Here is a 24,020-nt window from a genome sequence, read left to right as displayed (position 1 = left end):
ATTTTGAACTCAGGAGTTTCTCCCAAGCTTTCTCTGAATTATTTAGGGGTTCACTTACAAACCTAAGATGGGTCTGTACGTGTGCTTTCATGAGAAAGGAGATGGACAGTGCAAGATTTAAACCCATTCAGTGTATTGTGTTAATAATGGTGTTCTTGGTGACTGTGGTCCCAGCTGCTTTAACAACACAGCTTGTTATTGAGATATTAATGGGAGCAATGTTAATCTTAATCAAAATAGCTCATTATTATACTCATTTTACTCAATAACTTGCAGATCAATTTATAACTTTTATGAAAATGTTTGGTTTTTGGATTTTTAATTGATATTTTTTGTCTGTCCATTAAAATTAAACTACCATAAAAATGTTCATTTCTCTAGTGAAGGCTCTTATCTTGTTGATCTTGTATAGTTATAGGTTTTCCAAGATCCATGTGTGAGGCATTATTTCACAGCCTTTCTTGTAGTCAATCCAAGCAATGCTAACTTGGACCAGTCTGGTCCTACAGGGTTGACTGACTCCTCTATCTACCAGTAGCTGGTGTTTTGCCCCCTGGTTTCTATGCCAATTCCTTTCTGGGCCCTGCTCATGTATTGAGCGACGTGCCTTTTCACCTTAGCCACTATGAAAGAGGAGAGGAAAGAAGTGTCTGTTGAAAGGAAAAAGAGAAAAGACAATGAAGGTGGTAAAAGTGGTTATATAAAAGTGGAAAGAGGTTTATCGCCGAGGTAACTCCCTGCACCCTATAATGTGGTTTTCTCTGTGATTTGATGATCCAACTTCTGAGATATTGCCAGATGTTACTAATATGGGTAACTTGAGGCCCATAGAGACCTGCTCAACTACAACATAACACAGGATTGCTGCCACGACCACCTTATGTAGTTTGTCTCCATGACAACAACTGCAGCTCTGACTGTAGCGTGGTGAGCAGTTCAGGGTCAGATTTATGTAACCCCCATCTCCCCCTTGAGTCGATCCCTTTACCAAACACTCATCAAGTGAGGATACTTGAATAATTGTTATTTAACAAAAACAGAAAATTAAAAAATGATATGGGTTTAGGCTATCTCAGTGTCTTTTGTCTTTTCTACAGTACCTATAAAAGATTAATCTAGCCACAATGAACTATTTTCAAGCCTCGATTATTTAACTTTCCTTCTAACCAGAAAACTCCCAAATTCTTTATTGAAAGAGAAAATCTGCACAGCCTTGGGAAAAACATGCAACTTTCAAACAGAAGGGTCTTGCCACATTTAAAAACTTGGACCTTCTTGCTATGACACAACAGTAGTGACTATATTTAGATCAGAGGGTGAAGTGCTAAGTTATATGGACTTATAGGCTCCATAGTAGTGACTCAAGTTTGTAGTGAAACCTAGCAGACAGTTAGCAGTTACAGCTGCCGGTGTCAGCATCCAGCCAGCCAGTATAAAACGATCTTAAAATGTAAACTTTAAGCTTGGGGAACGTTAGAGAGAAAAATACTTTTTGTAGCAAGCTGTAAACGTGCTTTTCTGCTGTAAAGTTGGGCATTTTAAAGTGGCAGTCTGTTCAGATTTACTCACTTTTGGGACCATCCCAAAGTGATCATTTGAAGAAGAACTGCAGTTTTTGGCACTTGATATTGAGATCAGGCCTCTGGGAAGTTACTCAGTTATGCTGTTATTTAACACTAGTTCAGTATGCTAAATTGAAGATATGAATGTTGGACAATGCAACAGAATATATGTTAAGAAAATCACAAGTGTCTGGTTTGAATTTTATCATGAAGTAATTAACAAAAAAGCAAGCTGATGATAATATTGCAAATTTTACACAGATAATAAATGAATACATATTTCATTGTATGGTTAGAAAAAAATGAAAACCTTCAAAATACAGAAAATCTTTAAATTAAAACATTTCCTTCTATCTTCTTCATCTTTGTAAAAGTGGGACAGCTGGCAGATGGAGAGAGACTCTTCCATTCTGTAAGGCCACCAGCTGCTCTCCTGGGCTGCTGAGAGGTGCTTCCACTTCAATGAATGATATTACATGACTCTAAGACAGGCGTAAGCAGCTAATTTTCCCAAGGGGCCACATGAGAAACTGGAACTGTTGTAGAAGGCCAGAGCAATAAGATGAACTCAGTTTTAATTTTATTGTCCGCTTTGTTTTTCAAGTGAAGTTCCTGATGTCTCGCAATATCCTTGATCGGTGGAGTTGGGCAAATTCTCAAATGTTTCTTCTTTCTCAGAGCATCTTAGTGTAAACAGGTCGACCCAACACTGTTAAACTCCCCACCAAGAAATGGCTTACTCTTTTTTTGGAGTTTGGTTGGAAATCACAAAGCTGGTCTTGGATACTCCATCCCTGGATGTGTAAAGCTCGCTAAAAAGTCATTGTTGCTTTGGAGCTTTGCTAGGAAAGGTTCAGATGTTTACAGCCGACCCTTGTCCTTTGTCATGTTTCTGTAATGGAATCCTGTAATTCATATAAGAGGCTGAAGCAACTAGTTTTTATAGATCATTACATTTTAATCAAGGTCTTGGCGTCTGGCTCTACTTCTCTCAGCTTCAATGACAAACTCTCAGCAAAGGAAAAATTTGCAATATGAACTAAACCTAACAGGCAGCTGAGAATGTGCTTCTTCCTCCGTCCTGCAACCCAATGCTGAATTTTCACCTCTGCATCCTGACAGCTGTCTGTTGCTGCTGCAGCCTGACTGCTCATTGTCACCACCAGAGCAAGCTACCCACAGATGTCACACGATGTGTCAAATGCGGACCCAAATAGAGACTCTAAGATAGAGTAGCATAAAGAAGCAACACAAAATCAAGGCGACAGGGGAAAACAAAGTCCAAAAATCCAAATGGGAAGTGGCAGTAAACAGAGTTCATAAATCAAAGCATGGGAAAACACACTGGTAACGCATAGAGAATAAACAGTATGACATAACAAGGAACCAGGGAAAAGGCTTAAATACACAGAGATAACACGGATATTGGAAACAAGTGGGGAACACTGAACCTGAAACTAATCATGGCGGACAAAACAAGGGGAGCAAATGAAACAAAGCGCACACAAGATGAGAGACTGACAAAAATAAGACAGGAAGTATCTAAACATCAGACATGGAAACTAAAAGAAACAGAATACAAATAACCTATGACTATGACTAGAGGTGGTCACTAAATTAGTGAGATTTCCTCTGCAGCTTACTAGTTATCTTTGCTTCCATCTTTGCTATCTGTGCTTTAAGATGCACATTTGAGAATTATACCAGGGAGTCAAATACTTTCTTTGTCGGAGAAGCCACAATATCCAGAGTTATACGTAGTGAACATGCAAAACTATTAATAAGATAATCGACCTCTGTGGGAGTAGCATTCAGGTAGCTGCTCTGCACTGTGTTGGCACATAGCATGGAAGAAGATAACAGTGGAGCAATCCTTAAACTTATTTAAAGCACTTTCAAAAAGACATCTGCTGTGATAAAATGTATTCCCCATTGCTGTGTAATCCATTACTGTGAATTTAAATGTTATTAGGAAATGATCAGACAAAACAGGGTTTTTAAGGAATACCGTTAAATGTGCAGTTTCTATACCATATGTCAGAACCAGATTTAGAGAGTGATGAAAGTGATCAGTGGGTTCTTTTGCATTTTATAAAAAGCCAGTTGAGTGTAATGGTAGAATAAATGCTCTGCTAAGGCTGTAATTTTCAGTATTTCAGTATTTTGCTGAGGATATTACCACATCATTTAGTAAAGATATTGAGAGAACAACAGAACTGTTTTGATCACTGAAGAAAGCACAACAGCTTTTCACTGTCAGTCTGTCACTGTCTCACCACCGTTCAGTTAATCCTGGAGCCTCCCCACCAGGAGAAGTGTGATCTTCCTGCTTTCTTTCAGTGGGAAATCATAGCTGTCAGCAGGCTGAGTCCTATTTGAACTTATATCAGACTGAGATGACACCAACTGCCTCCAAAATGACATCCAGCTCAAAAGCTGTTAATTATGTGTTCATGTTCAAAACCTGCAAACAGATGTTGGCTTAAAAAGATTCTGCTGTGTGTGTCTGTTGTAACATGTCTCATTTGCATCATTGTTTGTCTCTCACAGTTTATTGTCATCTTGAAGTTGGGCCTTTCATGATAACTGAGCTTTTTGTGACCTGGAATCAGAAAAATCAGTGGTTGTTAAACCTTCAAGACTTAAAAATTTCTCCACAAATTGACCAGATCTAAATCGATCCAGATCTTGACACTTGGATGTCAAATTTTTATTGAACAACTGACAAAGGTTTTGCTTCAGGGTGATCTCGCTATAAAATGAGTACACCTTTACAAGAGTTCTGTAATGTATTCTAAATTTTTCACTAGGTGTAATGATGTAAATGTAATGACTAAATATCCAGCAGCTTCAGTCATCTATCGAGGAAGCAAAGATGCAGATTTATCTGCTGTTTGTTCCTTGACTCGGGGTGAAAGTTTAGCATTTTAATAATGAAAAACTGTTACAAGAAAATATTGTTTTTTGAATAGCTGCAGAAGTTCCCCCTCCTTCAGTTTTCAGTCAGATATAGTACAGTCCTCTGTGTATTTGTGTGTTTGCAGCAGATTAACTGGAGAAACTGATTGTTTGTATTTCCACTGGCTTTCTGTTGGATCAGCTGTGGAAAAACTCTGCTGTCGTTTTTCTTCTTCTGAAGTGTAAAATCCTGTAGAAGATAATGTTTCTCTCAGTTCCTCATTTTCTTCTGTCTTCTCATCTGTATTTCTTTATCCCTTAAACTTTTTCTTTTTCCCCCATTCTACTGTACAGCATACATGCTTTCTGTTAACTGTCCCCCTGTTAAATATGTGGTTTTCACATTTGCTGTTGAACAATCATGGAAGAAATGTGGTTTCTGACTTTTTCCCTATTTTCTTGTTATCACTCATTTATTTATTTTCCCTTTTTCCTGACGAGGAGATTTTATTCATCCTTATGCTCTGCATGCAGTCAAAGGAGTGGATGAATATTTCATGGGCAGGGATTCCTCCACCTTTCCTCCCTTGAGAGGAGAGCATCTGCAGTTAGTAACTAACCTTTCCTCCAACACATAAAACAGTCCATTAGTGGCAACCAGTCGAACACAGTGAGGTGAGGGGGAGGTGAAAGTCATTTGCACTAAGAAGGAAGGGTGTGTCATTTGGGAGCTAAGTCCCAGGATTTCAGTAAGAGGCTGCTGCTGAAATAACAGGACTGTTTACAGCAGAATTTTTCAGGACGCCAAAGGAAAAAAAAAATTAAGAACAAAAACAGGAACAGCAAATTTAGTGATGTGAACTGGAAATCTTTGTCCTTCAATGTGCATATTAAACAAATAAGTGGGAAAGTGATGTCTGTTTTTTGTTTTGATAAGAGTAAATTCTATTTCTGGAATAATTACAGCCGCTTGTGGTACAAACTTAAAGCAATGAAAGTCAAACAAGAATCCCATTGTGTGGCTGTAACCAAAGGACCTGAAGAACACAGCAAGCAGAGTGGTCTTTAGTCTAAGGGTTTTTTTTTTTTTGCTTTTATGAGAGCAGCTTTCCAGCGGCCTTCCCTGCACCACCCCACTTACAACAACCCCTGTCAGGTCCCTGCATCCTACTGAAGTAGGGAAGGCATGACTCCACACCACGCCTCCAGACAACACACCCTGAACCCACTGCTCCCCTGCAGCTGAGCCACAAACCACAATGCCACAGAGGCATTTTTCTTTGTGCATCCAAGTCCAGGATGTTAGAAATTTCACTAAATACACCATCATTTTCAGGAAATCCCAAGTAGAAAAAAATGTGCTTGTGTGAATGAGACAAGTTGTGTAAAGTGCTTTGCGAGCTCAGGTGTAGAAAGGTACTATGTAAGAACCAATCCATTTATCATATTGAGGTATAATATCGGACATAGATGCAGCTCAGATAAGAATCCCAGAATGTGCTTCTTAAAAAAGGACATTGGATTAGAAGAAACTTGTAGCGTCCTCGCATTTCAATAAAGCAGCGTTTTTTCTTCTTTTTCAGACATATAGAACAACCATGAGAGGTATCACACAGGTCCTGACTGAGTCACAGTGATGAACTGTTGCTATAGATTTCATCACAGCTTATGCTTGCACTGAAAGGACCAAACCAATGTCATCGTGATGCTTGAGTCAGCAGCTGCAGTGTTTGAAAGGAAAAAGGAAGACACTAGAAGTAAAATGAGAGCTCAGCTATGTAGGAATTAAACATGACTATCACCTGACTCTAGTTCTACCATCAAAGGATCACACCAACAGAAACATACTGCAGGTTTCTGGAATACCACAAAACACTAAAGTTGTGTTCACAAAATGATTTCCAAGTTTGTAACCACTGTTCCTACAATGTTAAGTTTGCCTATATTGGTTGAATATAACTGACTTCACAATCAGATGTTAGAGTAATCTTATGAATAGTTTATCTGTCCTTAGCGATGGAATGTCTTGTTCACGTGCTGCCTTTTGACTGTCCTTGGTTAACATCTGGAAACCTCCAGCCCATTGATAATCTCCAGGAGAGCTATGTTAGAAATAACAAGTTGCTTTTTTTTCTGGAAGTACAAAAAGCTTTTGTTGGTAGAAGTAAAAAAGGGTAGTTTTATTGTCATATGCACATGCAGAGTTTGAGTTTATACTGTATAATGAAATTCTTATTTTACTGGAGTTCCTTCACACAGCACACATAAAAACAAACTAATATAATAAATAACATGAAATAAAACTTCTAACAATATTAAAATAAATGAGATAAAATAAAAAAAAATATATAATAAAAATACAGCTAAAGTACAAGTAACAAATGCAAACAGTGAAAAGTGTTAGAAAGGACACAACAGTGGTGGGATTGAAGTGGGCACAGTGGCCTGGGAAAGGGACAGCTTGAAAATGTCTCCAAATATGTTATCTAGTACCAATGAGCAGACTGAGCACATGTCTAGTAGGCCTTAAAATAAGGGCTTTGCTAATGCTGGGTTTAGGCTTTAAGCTAGAGTTGCTTATTAGTGTCTGTTGTTTGTCAGTCTTTGTACAAACCTTGTGTAAAGATTTTTCTTTCAGGCTTTGACTCTGTTTCAGTCAACCTCTTAAAGCCTTGTGCATCAAATTTGATACATGAGTATTTGTATTGAGACTTCTACATAAGCAGTGTAATTTTTTCATTTGAAAAGGCCAAATAACTTGCACAAGCAATAAAATATTATGTTTTTCAATAGACACTGGTGCAGGCTTTACAGGGTTAAGACCATCAAAGCATTTTTAAAGTCACAACAAACAGCAGGTCACCAGTGACTTGTTTGAGATAAAGACTGAGTTTTGCTTATTTCTTGTTAGGATGTTGATGAACAATAGCAAATGGATAAAAGTAGACGACATGCGACAGAGGTGAGGTGTAGAGCAGCCAATTTATTCACCAATACTGAAGAATGCATAAACATAACAAAATAAAATAAAATGATGTCACCCAACGGAGCATAGGTTAGCTCTAGCAGCAATCTGTAACATTAACTGGCAACATTTTATAGACTACTGCTAACTAATCCTCAAACCTTATCACTGTATAGGGTTATATACTGAACTAAAGTAATATACTAAATGCACACCTTGCCGGCTTTGCTGGTTTTGAGTCTTGCCCTTGTCCATAGTCATTTTCAAAGGAGAAAATTTTCTTTTTGTTTGTTGTTTTGCTTAAGCCACTCACCACTGATCTATGAATTACTCAAGCATAAAAATGTACTGAACTCAAGTGGTGAACATCTATATCACATCTATACATGACAGACAATTTAGCAAAGAACCAATTTTAAACTGTAACTTTTGTCACTTTATTATTACTAGCTTTCTGGCAGTGGCCGGCCTAGAAGATCCAGCTTGAACCAAGACACATCTGCTGTTTACCAAAACCTCATCAGAAAAGGCCTCAGTGGAAGCGGGTTGTAAAAAAGCCATTCTTCAGGAAGGGACACAGTGAGATAAGGCATAGTTATGTCAAATTAAATTTTTCTGGAGTGAAAAGTAGCGGCAGTAGGTCTTCTGGAGTGACAAATGCAAACTTGAGGTTTTTGGTTCAAATTGTTTTCAGTATGTACAAAAGAGGCCGATGAGAGCAGCAGTGGGTGTCTACGGCTACCTGTAACATAATAAAGGCTCTGTTGTGGTTCGGGGCTGCATTTCAGCCAGTGGTGTTGATAATTGCCCAGACTGATGGTACTTTTCTGCGTTTCTAATTCGAATAGATTTTGACCATGAAATACCATCTGGAAAACATCCAATAGACAAAAGCCAGCTTCATTTTTGAGCATGACAGTGATGCCAACCACAATTGCAGAAAAAGCATACCTGGATAGAAAAACACACACAATGGAACAAGTGAATAGACTAAAGTAAAGAAATGACCAGAAAGCCTGCACAAGAAAATTCAGGCTGATGATGATGAAGAATAACTGTGGTCAGCAAATACTGACTTTCAAACTTGTTAGAACTGTACAAACCCTGTTTTTGCCTTTTTGTATTTACTGTTTTTCCATTTATTGTTGTTTCAATGCTGTTCAGTTTTGTTTATATTGCACCAAATCACAACAAGATTCCCCTCAAGGAACTTACAAGGATGGTTGGTAACCCCAACCATCAGACCATACAGTACTTTAAGGTCTTTAAGACAAGATGGGACCTGATTCAAGACCTTGTATGTGATGAGAAGTATTTAAATTTGATTCAGGATTTATCAGAGAGCCAGTGAAGGGAAGCCAATATAGGAGAAATATGTCGAATCTGTCTCTTTATAGTCTAGTTTCAAGAAACTGCTGCATCTTTGTGGTAGCAGAATATAAATAACTAATGGGTGGCTCAAAACTTTTGCACAGTATTGTAGCATAATTAAATAGAAATCAGAATGATGTGAAGGCCATAATCCAAATAAGAAACTTCATAGGTAACAGTTCCTAATTTCTGAAACCACAGTTGTTTAGCATGTAGTTACAATGCAACCTAACCATACCCAGGTTCACTGGTGATCTGGTGGATGTAAAGAATTTTAAACTGGGCAAAAGATCTCATACAGTGTTCTTTATGGACTTTATTTTTGTCCTCTTACTGAGCACTCATAGTGTTTTGCTACAAGTCACATTAACATATTCACAGGCATATTACCCACCTTATTCTATCCCTCTAATGTCATCAGGACTATGTTACTCACCTTACCTCTACAGGAGCCTAGGTACAAGGTATTTTTTTAAATTATTATTACCACGGCCTTTATTTTCTATGTCTGTTTCCATTTGATTCAGTAACGGCTGCTTCTTGTGCTTATCATCAGAGCTGGTTGAAGCAGACAGAAACCTCAGTAAACATATTTTGAACATATTGCCCTCACAAGAAAGGATCTCGCCACCTCTGCAAGCCACCTCACTGTGGTTTTTTAGTTATTTTTCACTGACTTTCTTTAGTATCCTGGTACACATACTCATTTTAGGAAAAGGCTGAGAGTCTAATGGGTTTTTCCTATTAATTCATTTCCTTCATTTTGTTGGCAGACAGATATGGAGGCAAACTGCAAAGCACAACCAGAGTTGGCAGCCATATGGTCTATCAGCATATTCGTCATTTGCTAAACTAGTTATAGTATGATGAAGTTTTTCGGTGAAACTGAAACCTATAGAAAAGTTAAACTGAGGGATGAACACAGTTTGACAAATCCAAAATTTGCATGATGTCATGTGAGAACTATTCCTAGATTTGTCTTGGTATAATAATGATTACAGATTAATTCCAAAGCACGTTTTGTCAATATCTGTACAACAAGAATATTTGGTGTGAAAAGGTTAACTTAATTTCAGTCAGGACCATCTGCAGATGGAGTCAAGCTGCTTGCTGATATTTGCCAACTGAATGCAAAGAACGCTGAAAGCCACCTAGTTATGCTCTATTTTCACCAACCAATGCTTAGAACAGATTTCTCTGTGATATTTCTGACATGTCAAAACATTTTGATCACATCAGCAAAATATGCTGTTGGTCTTTTGAGCACCTAACAATAGCATCAAAACCTAAAGACATGGTGTCTAAAAGGCTTCTGATGATGCCCTGTCTGTCTCCTACACATACTGCAGTGACTGGAAACACCCCACAAACTTAACCATTGCAAGACAAGCTCTGTTTGAATGATTCCTGCAACTGAGACACTCTTCTTTTATCCTCTTTTGCATTTTAAAGACATGGTGCCCACTTTATGAAATTTTGGCAGATGAGGCCACTTTAGACTTTATTCAGAGGCTATACATAGCACTGTAAGCTGTTTTTTTTGTTTATGCGGGTACATGAGACAGAGCCAAAGCTTGTGCCAAAATTTCTGCTTCTCTGAACAACAAGCCCAAAGTGAGGCTAAAAAAAACCTTTCATACTGCAAATGAAAGTGTCCCAATTTTGACCAATTCATTTTTGTCTTCTCTTTTATAAATATGTGAAGTTCTGGTCCAAACTTTCTGGGTTTGACTGCATCTGATCCATGCTGAGTAATAAAGTGGGATGCCCCATTGTGAAATCCCATCTCCAATATGTTTTTTAACATCTGAGTCTGTTGCCAAACATGTACCAGTGAAATTTTAGATGGCTGAAGAAACATTTTTAGCTCTGGCAGTCCACCTGCCAGCCCTGAAAGTTAAGAACTGGGGATGATTAGCTCCTTGGTGTATTAGTTTAGTTTCATGGGCCTGGGTCTTTGTCCCAGGTTTTTGAGTTTGTTAGTCTGTTGTTCAGTTCTTGAGGGTTAATGAGATGCTAATGTTCACTTTGGAGAGTCGCTGAGTTTTGTTATGATTGCAGTTCTTAGTTCTGGTTTATTTTCTTTCCTTATGTGTCCAGTCTGTCTTAGTCTGTCCTTGCTGTGTCCTCCCCTGTGTCCCCAGTGTGTAGTCTGTTGTGTCTGTTTATGAATGTCAAGTTTGGTGTCACTCTCTGTCTCTCGCCCATTCGCGCGCTCTCTCTCTCTCTCTGTCATTTGGCTCTGGTGTTACTGTTTTCTAGCATGCTTGCTTTTATGTGATTGACTTAGTTTTGCTCGTGTTTTAACTTGAACTTAAAACACTTTGACAAATATAAACCGTACTTGTTTTTATAGAAAACAGGATGTGAATTTCTGAATGGTGAAATGTGTTATATACACATTTTAAAGTAAATATCAAAAAACCAAGTTGGTGTTGTATTTTAAAATACATTTTACGTTACTTGCTTGTGATGTATGTATGTGATTATGTACCGTTTCTTGACTTATCTTGATTATGTTCTCTTTATTAGCAGTAATTCAGTTTCTACTACAGAGCTATACTGTTTTGGATTTTACAGTCTGCTGGTGTTGCTGTTTAATATTCTTTTTAAAAACTTTTTTTTACAGTTTATTTTTAAAAAATACCAAAATAATTTTTCCATCTAAGACACTTCAGTTTAGTCGTAACTTGTGGTTGTTGTTGTTGTTGTTGTTGTTGCTAAATGTATGCTTCCTCAGTTAAAAATTGTATTAATCCCACTGGGGGGGAGGGTTGGTACTTGGATGGGAGACTGCGTTGTAAGCTTATAATTGCAGGGTCTTTACCTTCGAGTACAAAGCACCTTGAGGTGACTGTTGTTGTGAATTGGCTCTATATAAATCAAATTGAATTGAATATTAACAAATGGCTAAAAGGAATTTCTAATTAGTTCTGTTACATGAAAACCTAACTTATGAGCTGATTATCGTGAACATGAGATAGATAATAACTGAGAGCGAAGCCCCAGAATATATAGAGAACGCTAGAAACATAAAACTAGGAAAACAGAGCTAAGTCTTCCCTTGACAACATGACAGAGGAAGACTGAGACAATATATACACGTGGTAATGAGGGAAGAAGTGCAGGGAGATTAATTCACAGCTAAAGACAATCAGGGAATCAATAATGGGAGGGACATGAACTTAAGCTAGAGAAGATACAGAATATCAAACCACTAATAAAGTAAATTGGAAATTAAACATCTAAATGGGGGAACAAGATTAACTTGACACAAGCGATCACTGAAAGGCAAAACAGATGTGACTCGAGAACCGAATGGAAGCAAAACTAGCCAAATACAACCTGAAAGACAGAGCAACTAAAACTAAGACCAGAAGATTCAGATAACAAGATTATAAATAAACCCTTAAGAATGAACAACAACTTTAAAAAAAACTAAGAAAAAATATAGAATCCAGACTTACATATAACTCCATCCAGAAGACTCAGATAATGGGCTAAGCATATACAACGGTCACTGGGGAAATAGTAAACAATATATATAAATATGATACAACCTATTTTACCTTTATTACAAAAGAAATAAGGAACAAAACTCCATTATAAATGACTTTTGAACCCAAAAGGAATCATAAATTCATGAAAACCCAAAAGCCTGGCACATGAGACTTGAGGACTAATCATAAGTGTCACAGTCCCTGACATACATACTTATGTACATCAGAGAAATGCAGTCCTCCTTTCACACTAACACTTCCTCACAATCAGTAAAATTATGTGTAATTTGCCTTTTTATGCAAGCATTTTGGAAAATTACAGCAGTAAAAAACCTTTATGAGGAATATATTTATTTTTGGTGCACTTGACTTGAAAAAAGCAAAAGAATCCTAATGACACCAGAAATGAAACCTTCCAGTACTAAGTCAGTTTTCAGTGCTGATTAAATAACACAAGCACTTTTTTTCTATTCTCTTTCTACCTAACATTCACACTGTGATGAATCAGAGCATCTTGCCATGCAGATTGGAGCAGATGGGGCTCTGCTCTACCACCTGAGCTACAGCCACCCCCTCTCAGGTAATGCAGAGCCAATGTGGGTGAAGGGACTCGCCCAGCCTGACTGCCTGATGTCCAGGTGTCTTCCCTGCCTGCCCTGATATGAGAAAACCTGTGTAGCCTTGCAGGTCACATTGCATCAGTCACAGTTGTTATGGCAGCTCCCTCTCAGTCGTGGCACTTGTTAATCTGGACTGGTTTTAGAGGCCCATACCGTAGACCCAAGAGACTGTTACCTTAACTGCTCCTCGAAGAGTAAAAAAGTGAATGTCAGCAATGTAGACTTTAAGGAACAGGAAATTTTATCAAAGCAATTTAGCAGGAGCAATGCAAAAGGAAAATAAAATAGTAAAAAGTCACTAAACAATAATTAAATCACTTAAACTATACTTATCTAGCTAATGCTGAGCATTTTCCTTATCTTTCATGAGGAGAGGTGGGAGCACGACTGGATCCAAAGATGCACTCATCCTCTTGTTCCAAGTCCATGATAATCACTCAACAGGAAAGCAGCATCCCCTGGGCATTCAGTGGAAGTAAATCAAAATCCTTCTGAATTGACCATCTAACATAGTAAAAATGAGCGTTGAGGATAGCTGTCACAAAAATGTTCTTATAGAGTGAGACACACAGAGCAGATACTTTAATGAGCAGCAAGTTTAATGTGTTTATTTACTTGCAGGGGAGCAACATCATACACAGTGAAAGTCTATGCACGTGCTCATCTAGGCGATCCTGTTGATCCTTTTTATACATTTTTCTAGTCACACACTAAATCTGAGAAAAGATATGTGAGACTTTCCTATACATTCCTTTCGAAGCAACAAGTTTATTCTTCTTAAAAAGATATACAACCAATTTGCAGGTTCACAGGTCGGCCTGGGTCGATCCCTTTAGCGTCTCTTCTGTCATTTTAAACTGTGAACCTCTTAAATCTCATCTTCTGAACTGCTCGTCTCACAGACGACAAAAGAGAAGAAACGCAAAACTCTTTGTCACCTCACTTTTATATTGCTCACCTGTTCTCCTCCCTCTCCCACTGGTTGTCACATCTTTTTAACTTCACCCATGGGGACATCCAATCACATTATTAACATCTAATTATCTGATGTCCACTCACACTTTATTATGCTCTCTCTATCGATCTGACTTACATGATTTAAAACAAAATTTCAACTTTAAACTACTTTAATCCATTAATTAAAAGTTCCTTTTTTCATTCTTAACCTCCTAAGACCCGAACTCTTCCACAGCATGCATTTTTAATTTCTCTTTGATATTTGGGCATATTGGGGCCTGATGAATGTAAAAACAAAGAATTACCAGATTTTTTTTTTTTTACCTTATTTTTGTTTTTAAGAAAAATGAGAGCCACAAATGAGGATATTCATTTAAAATTTTGATAGAACAGTAGCAGTATAATGTCCTCGTAAGTGGATATCAGGCCCATGTAGAGCAAAATTGAGTATTTTGGTCTAAATAACCCAAAATGTGATGTCCACATATGTGGACAGCAGGTCCTAGGAGGTTGACACAGAAATTCTATCACATTTAAGCACTGAATCACATATGGATATAATTCACTTAATGTTTCAGTTTATGTAATTCCACTTTAATTTATTTATTTATCTTTATTTATCTTTTTATCTTTAGCACATAACATTCACTTTTTAATTCAGATCCAGGGGAATACTTAAACTCTGTGTTTGTCAACCACCATTTATGCATTCACCACAAACACACACACACACACACGTACGCACGCACGCACGCACGCATGCACGCACGCACACATACACACACACACACACACGCACGCACGCACAACAGGGCCATTAGAATAGTCATTTTACTTACTCAAACTACATTTCTCATTTATATATTGATCAAAAATAATGTTATTATAATATGATTATGTAATTTATCTTTGATTAAGAATAAAAATGCTTTATTAGTAGTAAATAGAGAAAAGCTCTTTTTTAGCAGTCACATAAAGCTGGATGTTAAGACCTTTGACCCCCTCTCAGCTGTGATGACAAGGGGCAGCCGGGGGGACTGAGTCTTCTACCTACAATATTGTTATTTTTTTGACCAGTGTGTTCCTGTTGAATAACATCTGAAGATAATGCACTTTCTTAATTATAAAAAATGGCGAGACACAGAAGAGTGAAAACTGAGCTTCCAAAGTTATGTTTGTCGTCAGATTCAGATTTGCAGGGATTTTGAATGTTGAACAATGAGTCAGTCAGACATTCTACACTGTTTCAGAAGCAATAATTCAACAAATTCAACAACAGATTTATTGACTTGAATCTAAGCAGCAGTAAGTGTACATAAAGGAACAAGATGAGGCAATTTAAATCAAGATAGTGACAATCTCCAGGTGTAAATTATATATTTTATTTTTGTGGATACAAATGTGTGTCCCTATTTTTCAGGGAATTAGCTCATTTAGCCCATTGTAGCTTACATCAGAAATGTTCACTGCACAATTTAAGGTATCTCCTCTGCCCGTTAGAAGCAACAAAGAAAAAAGGGGGGGGGGCAACACATTCTCACATCTGTGTTGAGTGGGTCCCTCGGTCCCTCTGGAACTCCAGAATCCTTCCCAGTTTTTCCAGAATCCTTTTCCTTCATACAGATAGGTGTTAAGTTACACACAGTAAGAGGACTCAGTATACTGTAGTTGATGAGACAATGAAATTAATTCTCTACAGAAGCTACATCTCATTTGATAAGACTGCAACATGCTTCTTCAGGCATGTAAACCCATCAGATTTTACTCAGACATTCTCATGGCAGATTATAATGTGAAAGTGTGTTTCTATCATTTGGCTTGTTTCTTGAGATTAGGATCATGTTTGTATGTCAGCCCCTCAGGAGGCTGCTACAGTTGCCTAACAACTCTGTTCTTCTTATTCAGTAAGAAGAACACTTGTGCTCTTTGGCAGTTCGCTTAATATTTTTATTATCCAATAATAAATTATCCAGTATTCAGTCCCAGAATCATACAGTTTCATTGACAAAAGATTACAAAGAATTTTAATTTGGCCCAAATATCTGTGTCCCATCATAACTTAGATTTAAAAAGTCGTGTGGTGGTAGCTGCTCCATCATAAGAGCATCAAGCCCTTCAGCTCACAATGAACACCACAAACACTGATTTAAGAATAAAAAAACATGTTTTTAGAAAGACAACGAATTATTATACAAAAGAATGTCATACATTGCACCAGTACAATACTTCCACCTGTTTCATTATTTCAGATTGGTTCTTTGGTTCTCTCATGTATGTATGTTTAGCAGTTCAATAATATGCAACATTAGGGTCCTTAAATTTGTTCCTATAGCTCGCCTGGAACAGTGTAGCATCTGGTGAATCATAGCATCCAACGAGCAGACCATCTTGTCTGCTCGCTGAGACAATAATGGGGAAAAAGAAGAAAAAAATACACACAAGTGTGCAGGCGAACTAACCAAAGCTTAATTAGAACTTCCAGTGTCACTGGCTCAATAACTCGTCTAGCGCATAACAAACATCACAAAGTAAAAGGCCTGTTTATATTTTCATATGAACAAGCCTGTTCAGAAAACACAACTGCTGTAAAGAGGCATAACCACATTAACTCTGTAACTGCCTTTGAATCTGCTACCACATTAGGGCAATTGCCAGGGTTAGGGTTAAACACAACACAACAGATAATTTAGCATCTCATTGCAGCATGACAGGTCACATAGCTTTTAATGTACCATGCTCATTTTGAAAGCTAACTCCCCAGTGGAGTTCATGTAACGGTGAATGCCTGTTGGACTCAGCACAGCTTCAAAGTGTGTACAGCTACATGAAATCTCAGTTTGCACTAGACAGCTGCTACTTACATAGCAACTCTACATCACTGTGACTCATGCAATACAATTCAGTTTAATTCTATCTAGATGTCACTTCAAAGTGCTTTATATTGTAACAATACAATAATAGAGAGAAAATGTCAACAGTCAGATGAGCCCTACGAGTAAGCACTTGGTGACAGTGGGAAGGAAAAACCTCCTTTTAACAGAATAATTAACTCCAGTAGAACCAGGCTCAAGGACGGGCTGCCATCTGCTATGACTGGTTGGGGTTGACGGGAGTAAGCCACAACAAAAGACACACTGTGGAAGAGAACCAGAGTTTAACTAATGATTAATGACTGTGAAATAATCTGAAATATCATACTCCCTCGAATAACCTGAATGATATATTGGAAAAAGGTTAAAAGCTTTTTCCAATATATGTGTATTCACATATACACTTCTAAAAATGAAAACTTTTTACATTTAAGTAAACCACGAAGAGCTCAATAGTGCTGTAGTTACTGTATCTATACAATACTAAAAAAGAAATATAGTGCTAATTAACATATTTCTGGTGCTCTTATCAGTAGTGATAAGATCCTAAGTAATAGAGTTAGATAGTGTGACTATAACTAATAAATCCAAAACATGCGTTTTGCATAAGTGTTGACAGTCAGTTATATTTCATCTTTGTTTTTGCTGCTATTGTAAACTTCTGTTATTATTAAACTATTCAGGGCTGCATCACATTCTGTGAAAGGTACTGAACCCAAAACTTGCTCCTAATTCACCATCAGAGCATGACCCTAAAGAAAAAGCAATTGCGCACATAAATGGGTGAATTGTCTTTGTAGTATGAAGAACTTTCAGCAATTAATTAGACTAGAAGTGTTACATGAATGCAGCTCGTTCACCATTTCATAAAGAAAAGAGGCGGATAAAAAAGACTGGAAGCAATGAAAGGCCCTGGCCACATATATTCTGTTCATGTTAGAGTTTGGGTTTCTCTTGTGTTGAGAGATAAAATCAGCTCAGAGGTTTATTGAAAGATTCAGGAGAGTGAAGGTCACCTCTGTTCATTACTGATGTCTGTAGAGAATAATGTGAAATGCCTTCACATTCTTATAAATCCAACACTGATGAGCATCTTACAACGTCATATTACATTACACACAGTAGCTGTAATGTAAAGACAAACTATGGCAATAGCGATTACTGTTTACAGTGACTACTTATGTCTGTGAAGGTTCTCATTCATCCAGGTCATCGTAGTCAAAGGAGTTTGTTCCCTCCTTGGGGGGATACTCCCACTGGGTTTAAATCTGGGACTCTCGACCATTTGACCTTAGAACTGAAGAAGCTTCTCGGATGAGAGGTGAAACGTCTTCAAGCAACTTAAAGAAGTCCAGACGCTTTTCTTTGCAAGTGACTACTTATATTAGATGCAATTAGCATGTTGTTTTTCACATATCACAATTAATATTTCAGTATCTAGAATGCAAGGAGCAGCAAAAAATGAAAAAGATTTAAGTGATATCTGAAGTTATAATTTTCAAAACTCAGACATGAATAAAATAATTCTCTTTTTCTCATCATGAACACACATGCTGTTGTTGTTTTTTTTACTCCCATGCAGCTATTGTTGATAAGAATGTTCACAGCGTCAACTGTAGATTAATGAAAGTAGTCCCAATTAATGTACTAGTTCTTCATGTTATGCAGGAAATGAAAATTAATATTCTAGCAAATTTAATAAAAATTAAAAATAAAAATATAACATGTAGATAAGTAAACACAGCCTTTGCTCATTACTTTGTTGAAGCACCTTTGGCAGCAATTACAGCCTCGAAGCTCCCATTTTCTTTGCAGAAGCTCCATCAGGCTGATGTTCCAGAGTGGTCCTGAAGCCACTCGTTTATTATCTTAGCTGTGTGCTCAGGGTCATTGTCCTGCTGGAAGATGAACCGTCACCCCAGTCCAAGGTCCAGAGCAGTCTGGAGCAGGTTATCGTCAAGGATGTCTCTGTACATTACTGCATTCATCATTCCCATGACACTGACCAGTTCTTGCTGCCAAAAACATCCCCACAGCATGATGCTGTCACCACCATTATGCTTCACTGTAGGGATGGCATTGGCCAGATGATGAGCACTGCCTGGTTTCCTCCAGACATGACACTTGGTTTTCAGGCCAAAAAGTTCAGCCTTTGTTTCATCAGACCTTTTCATCGCCTTAGAGTCCTTCGGTTGCCTTTTGACAAACTCCAGGTGGGCTGGAGTCATGTCCCCTTTACAAGTGACATCTGTCTGGCCACTCAACCATACAAGCCTGATTGGTAGAGTGCTGCAGAAAGGCTTGTCCTTCTGGAAGGTTCTCTTCTCTCCACAAAGCAACAGTGTAGCTCTGTCAGAGTGACCACCAGGTTCTTGGCCATCTCCCTGGCTAATGCCCCAATCTACCCCAATTGCTCAGATTCATTAGAAAGAGTCCTGGTGGTTCCAAACTTCTTCCAGATTCACAGGTGATAGTGACAACTGTGCTTTTCAGACTTTCAGTGCTGCAGAAATGTTTCTGTACGGTTCCCCTGATCTGTGTCTTGATATAATTCTGTCTCAGAGGTGTAGAGACAATTTCTTGGATTTCATGGCTTGTTTTATGGTCTGACATACTGTCTGACATATATAAACTGGTGTGTGACTTTCCAAATCATATCCAGTCAACTGAATTTACCACACTAATTATGCTCTAAAATGGCAAAATATAGTGTTAAAGCCTTATGTGCAGCTCAGTAGAGATATCTAAACTATGTAAAGACATCAAGTCCTGAGTGTTAAGTACTGAGCGCAACGCATTGTTGGCTTGGATATGTTATTATAAACATTTTAAAGGGGATCATTATTGTTTTACAGTCAGATGATTGATGGGTTTTAACGGGAGCTCAGTTGCATTTAACACCCCCAATAAAGTTTACAACGATACATGATGCAATGATCTCAGTGTTGTGTAATCTAAAGAGCCCCTTTTTATTCTGTCATAAAGTAGAATATTAATACTTAAGTGTAAAGAACAGACAATAAAAACTGAGTTTTTGAGAGACTTCAAGTAGACATGAAACGTGTAAAGGTAAATTTACAGCATGGAGCCCTACTTCAATTTTCCATCCATCCATCCATCCATCCATCTTCTTCCGCTTATCCGTGGCCGGGTTGTGGGGGCAGCAGCCTAAGCAGAGAGGCCCAGACCTCCCTCTCCCCAGCCACCTCCTACAGCTTGTCTGGGGGAACACCAAGGCGTTCTCAGGCCAGCCGAGAGATATAATCTCTCCAGCGTGTTTTGGGTCTGCCCCGGGGCCTCCTCCCGGTGGGGCATGTCGGAACACCTCACCCAGGAGGCATCCTTGTCAGATCCCCGAACCACCTCAACTGGCTCCTTTCGATGTGAAGGAGCAGCGGCTCTACTCTGAGCCCCTCCCGGATGGTCGAACTTCTCACCCTATCTCTAAGGGAGAGTCAGTCACCCATCGGAGGAAGCTCATTTCTGCTGCTTGTATCTGCAAACTCGTTCTTTTGGCAACTACTCAAAGCTTGTGGCCATAGGTGATTGTAGAGACGTAGATCGACTGGTAGATTGAGACCTTCGCTTTTACGCTCAGCTCTCTCTTCACCACACCAGACTGGTACAGCGTCCGCATCACTGCGGCCGCAGCAACAATCTGTCGATCTCCCGCTCCCTTCTCCCGTCACTCATGAACAAAACCCCTAGATACTTAAACTCCTCCACTTGGGGCAGGAACTCATCCCCAACCCGGAGTGGGCACTCCACCCTTTTCCGGCTGAGGACCATGATCCTCAGATTTGGAGGTGTTGATTCTCATCCCCTGCGAACCATTCCGGTGCGAGCTGGAGGCCATCACCCGATGAAGCCAACAGAACCACATCATCTGCGAAAAGCAGAGATGAGATCCTGAGACCACCCAAGCGAAAGCCTTCCGCCACTTGGCTACGCCTAGATATCCTGTCCATAAAAATTATGAACAGAATCGGTGTCTTATCTAAATTTTCACATTGAAATATTAGTAGCTTACAATGTAATGAACATTATTACATGCTCATACCAGCTCTTGTTTTTTGCATTCAAATGAGCACTAGTTAACTTTACTGAACAGCATGCTGAATAGTTCTTTGAACTTAAAATGTCATTTCTGTAGTTATCATGGCAGAAGAAAGCAGATTACATGTAAAGGAAAAATTGGAAACAAAAACAACTGTTGTTGACAAATCCTCAATTTTCTTCAAGTGTGAAGAAAAGCAGATTTTAGTTGAATGACAAGATGTGCTCTCACTAAAATGTGAGATGGAGCATCTGCAATCACACTCTCAGTACCATGACCTTTAAACCCTCGAAAACATAATTCCTTAAATTAGAGGCAGCAGCTCCAATCTGGTGTGCTGATGGGTCTGTGTAGTGCAGAACTGAGTTAAGAATGGAGGTTTTAGTCTGATTGAAGCAGTGTCTTGGGAGTAAGAGTAAATCCTTTTCAACCTGTTGGTAACGATAATGGCAGCAGGGCCTTAAATGTTTTATCTCCACCTTTCTCTCTGCAGCCTCTGAGCTTAGCTTTAACAGGTGACACTGTTCTTCTCTCTTCAGAGAGACTGATTAACAAGTCTTTGTCTAAGAGGGTATGGGAAACAACTATTTAATTTAATATAAAGTACAGATAGTATTGATTTGAAAGAACTGATACATTCAAGTGAGTTTATTATTTATTCTCCATATTTGTTTGCTTGGCTGTAGATAAACCTCACAGTATCACATATGCAGCTGATCATTGCACCCCGACTGAGCTGGAATTAATCACTGAGTAATCTAGCAAAAATATCGTTTCGTTTTCTTGGCTGCCACTTAGCAACTCCAAGCTCCAGTTCGCTCCACAGATTATTATAGGACTAAGGCCTGGAGACTGACTAGGCCACTCAGTGGCCTTAATGTGCTTCTTCTATAGCCATTCCTTTGTTGCCTTGGCAGTGGGTTTGGGGTCACTGTCATGCGGGAAGACCTATTCATGACCCAGGTCTTCCCGCCTGCAGTATCCAGACTGGAAGATTTAAAAAACAAATTAAAAATCATGCAGGGAAAATAAATGTAAGAAATCTTTAATCAAATTTTAAGGATGATTCAAGGGATATTTTTGGCTGTAAATGATTCACAAATAAGCAAAGATATATTAATAAAAGGAAATGCAGAATCACACTGGTGCATTATCGTGAATTAGATGTTATTAATAATCTTATCTTAATGCCTTAATGGCTCGATGAGCACAGCTGACCTTTGTTTCACTGACAGCAGATAAAAGTGTGATGATTCATGTGCTGTTATGTGTGAGTATCAGAGTAAAAATTTGACCAAGATAAATTTGGATTGTATAGGTTTGATAGTTGGTGAATCATCATTCTTTTCTGTTTGTGCTCCTTTGTTTTATTATATTTTCCCCTATTTTCTCTCCCCTTCCTATTATTATTCTTTTCTTTTTCATTTTGTTCACAATGTGATACAACAAATATAATGTAATAAATGAAATAACACTAAAAAGAAATGATTAACTAAACAGATAAAAGTAACACATGAACAAGAGGAGTTATAGAATTTGTTGAGCTCATCCTGGAAAAGCAAAGTGTACACAATAGTGTATTCAGATCATAATTCTAATTGCAAAAGCTGCCAGACAGGACAGAGTTGAAAAAAAAAACATCATTTCCTTACATGAGTATACATGAGTAGAGTTTAAGACTGGAATAGAATTGTTTTGTAATAATTACCACCTCAGAAGGTTAAAATGAACTTGAGGCTAGCCCTAGCAGTCTCAGTCTTGTTTATTAAATATTAATTTTTTCTCCCTCTGTCACTGTCAGGTGGGGTGTGCATTGCTCAATCTCTGAAAATTCCTCGTGAGCCGAGACCTGGAGAGTTTGATAAGATAATCCTCCGTTTAGTGGAGACTCCCAATGCCCGCGCTGTCATCATGTTCGCCAATGAAGACGACATTCGGTAAAAAAAAAGTTATTTCTTGTGCATCTAACATGTATTGCAAGATCCTATTTAATTTGTAATTTATTATGATTATATGATTTACTAGTCGATTATGAGTAAGTAGAAAAAAGTACTACTAGTACAACAAAGTGGAAAAAACTATACTGTGAATGTTCAAAGAATTTCTTTACTTATACACGATGAAAGACTTGAATATGACTGTAGGAATGTGTTCACATAACTGGCAGCCACTAGTATAAAATAAACTATTTTTACATTTCCACTAACATGAGTAGGACATGAAAATGTCCAACCCATTTACTAATTGCAGATCTAAATCTTAATAAGAGCCTGAAGCTCGTCTTTTTGATAAGCAGGAATAACTAACAAAAAGTCAGGTTTAATTTTAAGTTGATTCAGGACAAACATGAAAAACAAAAGTACTGGAAGAGTCTAAAACTTATAAAAAGAGACAAAAGCTTAATGGAAGAGCTATCATTGAGGATGCACGTGTGTATCCTCTATCGAAATGATGCATGAAAGAGGCATACCGCCAAAAACTGATGGATGGAACAGGAATCCTATGTTGCTATTCAGCAGCATTAAAACCTCTAATGAAATAACTGACCTGGGAATACAGAATAGAGAAAAACACTTTTGGAACTTAAGCCAGATCGAGAAGCTTCCTTTCTCTGATTCTCCTCCCAGTGCCTTTGTGGTCGTCCTCAGACTTGAGCTGTTACTCCTGCACATTGCAGCATCCAGACTGTCTTGCCCACGAAGCCCCGGCACCCAGTTTGCACAGGGTAAATGCTGGCTTCACAGCCAGCCTCTTGGCACTCCGCTTCCAGCTCGGAGTACTTCAGATGTTTCCTTTCATGGGCTGCTGTCACTCCCCCCTCCCAAGTGATGGTCAGCTCAATGAGCAGGACCCTCTTCTCCACTATGTACCACATGGCGAAATCAGATCAGAGAGTGGTTGTGAAGACCTTTCTCATAAAGACCAGGTCTTTCCTGAGGCCTGCCAGCATTTGCATCCTTTTTACCTGGCGTGAGTATGCTGGTCTTTTTCAGAGGAGATTGGGTTGTGCTGCCAGGCTTCACAAATCCTTGTAGGGCATAATTGGCTGCTGCTGGTTTGCAGTTTGCACAGTAGATAACCATGCTTGTCTACCTTGTGATAGTGTGGAATGAAAAGTACACCATGGACCAGTTACCAGTCTAAGAAAGATGGGACACCAGATGCTGTGGGGGCTGGACTCCAGCACAAATCTGAACTAAATAAGCAGTGATTGGATGTA

General features: G+C 38.5%; 1 protein-coding gene across 5 annotated transcripts in view; it reads left to right on the top strand.

Moving 5' to 3' along the window:
- The window catches only part of grm8b (glutamate receptor, metabotropic 8b), a 109,179-nt gene that overhangs the window by 50,728 nt on the left and 34,431 nt on the right, over positions 1–24,020 (top strand). For all 5 annotated transcript variants that reach the window (XM_019361186.2, XM_005454211.4, XM_003449222.5 and 2 more), the window contains exon 4: positions 22,602–22,737. In XM_019361186.2, the coding sequence (XP_019216731.1) occupies positions 22,602–22,737 (136 nt within the window). The remainder of the gene's footprint in view (positions 1–22,601; positions 22,738–24,020) is intronic.

Source organism: Oreochromis niloticus, linkage group LG7 (assembly GCF_001858045.2).
Source record: "Oreochromis niloticus isolate F11D_XX linkage group LG7, O_niloticus_UMD_NMBU, whole genome shotgun sequence".
Taxonomy (NCBI): domain Eukaryota; kingdom Metazoa; phylum Chordata; class Actinopteri; order Cichliformes; family Cichlidae; genus Oreochromis; species Oreochromis niloticus.
This window is presented reverse-complemented; position numbering and strand designations above follow the sequence as displayed.